The 4,809-nt window shown below is 31.4% G+C and overlaps 1 protein-coding gene across 1 annotated transcript in view; it reads right to left on the bottom strand.

The window, feature by feature from the left end:
• The window catches only part of LOC111235509 (protein shisa-9-like), a 114,876-nt gene that overhangs the window by 55,458 nt on the left and 54,609 nt on the right, over positions 1-4,809 (bottom strand). The window contains exon 2 of the mRNA XM_022763964.1: positions 758-873. Within this exon, the coding sequence (XP_022619685.1) occupies positions 758-873 (116 nt within the window). The remainder of the gene's footprint in view (positions 1-757; positions 874-4,809) is intronic.

A 4,809-nucleotide genomic window follows, 5' to 3' on the forward strand; every position in this document is an offset into this window, starting at 1 on the left:
TGTGTGTGTGTGTGTGTGGGTGTGTGTGTGGGTGTGTGTGTGTGTGTGTGGGTGTGTGTGTGGGGGTGTGTGTGTGTGTGTGTGTGTGTGTGTGGGTGTGTGTGTGGTCAGAGCATCCAGAGAAAGAGGGAGACAGATGGGTCACACAGCGTTCCCTCTGTGGTTGTGGAGCTGGAACACGGCTAATTACATCTTAATTAAATATGACCTGCCCCTCCCTGCGCCTCCTCGTCCATGAATGACACGTGAGCGTTTGTGGGTGTGACAGGAAGAGCACTGGTGCAGGAGTTTTAACATATAGGCCTCTGTGCACTTTTGGGGTCTTTGGTGTTTGTGTGTGTGTGTAAAAATAAAAATGTCCATAAATGAATAAAAGACTTCACTATGTTTGTCTCACACTGGATGTTTCTCAGTTATTCCACCTCCCTGTTTCTGAATCACTTGATTTGGAGCGACAGTGAATCCAAGTCTAATTTACATATATACATGATATCAATGATAATATAAAACAGTTAGCTAAAATATGTTTGAATAGATGGTGGTGTCGCCTGAAACACGACTCTAAGACACGTCAGCTGGTTTAACTGAACTGCACTGATATAAAACAACAGAGTAAATACAGTGTGTGAAGAACAAACTATTGAGTTTCAGTTTGACCTTGTTACTTGCACAACCTGGTTTCCTGATTTGTGTGTCATTTTACATCAGCTCAGTTTGCTTAAACACACACACACATACACACACACTGAAGACTGACCGTTGTTGGAGCGTAGGGCCCTGGCGGAGATGCCGTTGGTCCCTATTGGATGATGAACCCCAGTTCCGTCCACTGCTCCTGCCTCCCCCGGCTGCTTCAAAAGCTCCGTCAGAGTCCTGGAGGGGGGGAAGAAAAACACACATTTACAGCATCCTGCATGCAAACTGAAAAGTATCTACACATAGGAAAGAGAAGAAGAGTGTGGTGTCAGGCAAGTGAGTGAAAGTTACTGCTTAAACAAAGAGGGCTGAAGGGAGAGTGTTAGAAATATTGTGATGGGAAAGAGCTGCGACAGAGTGAGAAAGATGATAAAAGACGCACATATTAATGTGGATATAATATGAAAATCCATTATTAAAAATATCCAACCAGCCCTGATCTTAATAGTGCTACCTGAGGATAAAGGATAAAGTTTGAAACAAGACTGTTCATGTCTATAAAAACAAACTCAGACAGAAAACGCTGTGAATTAAATTCAAGGCAGTGGAATCGACGATGAAAGGCATGAGTCTCTGGGTGTTTGCCAACTGGGCACGTCAGTCATTTATAAGAAATAAAACAACTTCCCATCTTTTATTGTTTGATGCCTTTGAACAAGTTCTGATGCCTCCTCAAAACTGGAACACAGACAGGAAACAGCCTTCTAGCATGTAGACTTAACTCTTCAGGAGAACACAGAACCTGCAGCTGTAAACAACAACTTGGACTGTGGTTTCTATCAGACAGAACGAAATTGATTGATGTTATTCTACTTAAATGTTTTAAAACATTTAGCACAGTGATTCCTAAGCATGGGTTTAGTTATAGTCGCCAGAGTTCATGAAAACTAGCAAACAGGCAGAGAACGCTACATTACCCATGTTAGCTAAATTAAATAATTGAAACAGTAAACTAAAAGCAATGCATAAATTATTAACATAGATCACTAAAGCTAATGGATATAATAAACAAAAATATAGCTAAAGACAAGGGCAAAGAGATGAAATAGCTGAAAGTAATGGTTAATCAATTAAAAGTAAAAAATAAAAATCAATGAATAAATTAATGATTAAATATTTTATAAATGTAAGAGTAGAGGAATTTGTTGCTGTGTGGAGTGCAGGTAACAAAAAACAGTGAGGACGTAAGTTTATGTATGAATGGTAGGAACATGTCCCTACCCATATGTTTGCAGTACAGAATTGTCGCTACCAATATTTGAGTGAACTCGCTCGCACTAGTAAGCTAACCCTGTCTTCTGTCTTCTGGGAGCTAGCAGTCAGGTTGCTAGCTGGAGGAAATATAAAATGGTGAAGTATGAGTTTAATTTCTGTTGAAAAATCCCATGAAAATGTCACCATGAATACTGTCGTTTCTATGACATGTTTAATTCATTTTCTGCCTTACTTTACTATGACATTTTTATGACTTTTAATGCATTAAAATACTATGACATTTTTATATTTTATGCCTTACTATACTATGACATTTTTTTTTTACATTTTATGCCTTACTATACTATTACTTTTTTTTGTTTTACATTTTATGCCATACTATACTATTACATTTTTTTGACATTTTATGCCTTACTATACTATGACTTTTTATGCCTTACTATATTGTGACATTTTTTATATCTTATGCCTTACTATACTATGACATTTTATGCCTTACTATATATATTATGTCGTTTTTATGCCTTACTATACTATGACATCTTTTATGACATTTTTTGCCTAACTTTACTATGACATTTTTTTTTACATTTTATGCCTTACTATACTATTACATTTTTATGACATTTTATGCCTTACTATACTATGACATTTTTTATGACATTTTATGCCTTACTCTACTATGACAATTTTTATGACATTTTATGCCTTACTATACTATGACATTTTTATGACTTTTTATGCCTTACTATACTATGACATTTTTGTGAGTTTTTCTGCCATACTATACTATGACATTTTTGTGAGTTTTATGACTTACTATACTGTGACATTTTTATATTGTATGCCTTACAATACTATGACATTTTATGTCTTACTATTATATGACTTTTTCTGCCATACTATACTATGACTTTTTATGCCTTACTATACTATGACATTTTTTTGACATTTTATGCCTTACTATACTATGACATTTTTTTGACATTTTATGCCTTACTATACTATGACATTTTTTTGACATTTTATGCCTTACTATACTATGACATTTTTTTGACATTTTATGCCTTACTATACTATGACATTTTTTTGACATTTTATGCCTTACTATACTATGACATTTTTTTGACATTTTATGCCTTACTATACTATGACATTTTTTTGACATTTTATGCCTTACTATACTATGACATTTTTTTGACATTTTATGCCTTACTATACTATGACATTTTTTATGACATTTTATGCCTTAATATACTATTACATTTCTTTTTACATTTTATGCCTTACTATACTATTACATTTTTATGACATTTTATGCCTTACTATAAAATGACATTTTTTGACATTTTATGCCTTACTATACTATGACATTTTATGCCTTACTATAACTATGTCGTTTTTATGCCTTACTATACTATGACATTTTTATTAAATTTTATGCCTTACTATACTATGACATTTTTTATGACATTTTATGCCTTACTCTACTATGACAATTTTTAAGACATTTTATGCCTTACTATACTATGACATTTTTTTTTTTACATTTTATGCCTTACTATACTATGACATTTTATGCCTTACTATACAATGACATTTTTTGCCTTACTATACTATGACATTTTTGTGAGTTTTTCTGCCTTACTATACTATGATATTTTTTTTGACATTTTATGCCTTACTATACTGTGACATTTTTTTTGACATTTTATGCCTTACTATACTATGACATTTTATGCCTTACTATATTATGACATTTTTATTAAATTTTATGTCTTACTATACTATGACATTTTTTATGACATTTTATGCCTAACTATACTATGACATTTTTTATGACATTTTATGCCTTACTATACTATGACATTTTATGCCTTACTATAACTATGTTGTTTTTATGCCTTACTATACTATGACATTTTTATTAAATTTTATGCCTTACTATACTATGACATTTTATGCCTTACTATACTATGACATTTTTTATGACATTTTATGCCTTACTATACTATGACATTTTTTTGACATTTTATGCCTTACTATACTATGACATTTTATGCCTTACTATACTATGACATTTTTTGCCTCACTATACTATGACAATTTTTATGACATTTTATGCCTTACTCTACTATGACAATTTTTATGAGTTTTTATGCCTTACTATACTGTGACATTTTTATTAAATTTTATGCCCTACTATACTATGACATTTTTTTTGACATTTTATGCCTTACTATACTATGACATTTTTTTTGACATTTTACGCCTTACTATACTATGACATTTTTTTTGACATTTTATGCCTTACTATACTACGACTTTTTTTTGACATTTTATGCCTTACTATACTATGACATTTCATGCCTTACTATAACTATGTTGTTTTTATGCCTTACTATACTATGACATTTTTATTAAATTTTATGCCTTACTATACTATGACATTTTTTTTGACATTTTATGCCTTACTATACTATGACATTTTTTTTACATTTTTTGCCTTACTATACTGACATTTTTTATGACATTTTATGCCTTAATATACTATTACATTTCTTTTTACATTTTATGCCTTACTATACTATTACATTTTTATGACATTTTATGCCTTACTATACTATTACATTTTTATGACATTTTATGCCTTACTATACTATGACATTTTTTATGACATTTTATGCCTTACTATACTATGACATTTTATGCCCTACTATACTATGACATTTTTTTTTACATTTTATGCCTTACTATACTATGACATTTTATGCCTTACTATAACTATGTCGTTTTTATGCCTTACTATACTATGACATTTTTATTAAATTTTATGCCTTACTATACTGTGACATTTTTTTTTTACATTTTATGCCTTACTATACTATGACATTTTTT

Source organism: Seriola dumerili, unplaced genomic scaffold (genome assembly GCF_002260705.1).
Source record: "Seriola dumerili isolate Sdu_G_001 unplaced genomic scaffold, Sdu_1.0 BDQW01000505.1, whole genome shotgun sequence".
Taxonomy (NCBI): Eukaryota; Metazoa; Chordata; class Actinopteri; order Carangiformes; family Carangidae; genus Seriola; species Seriola dumerili.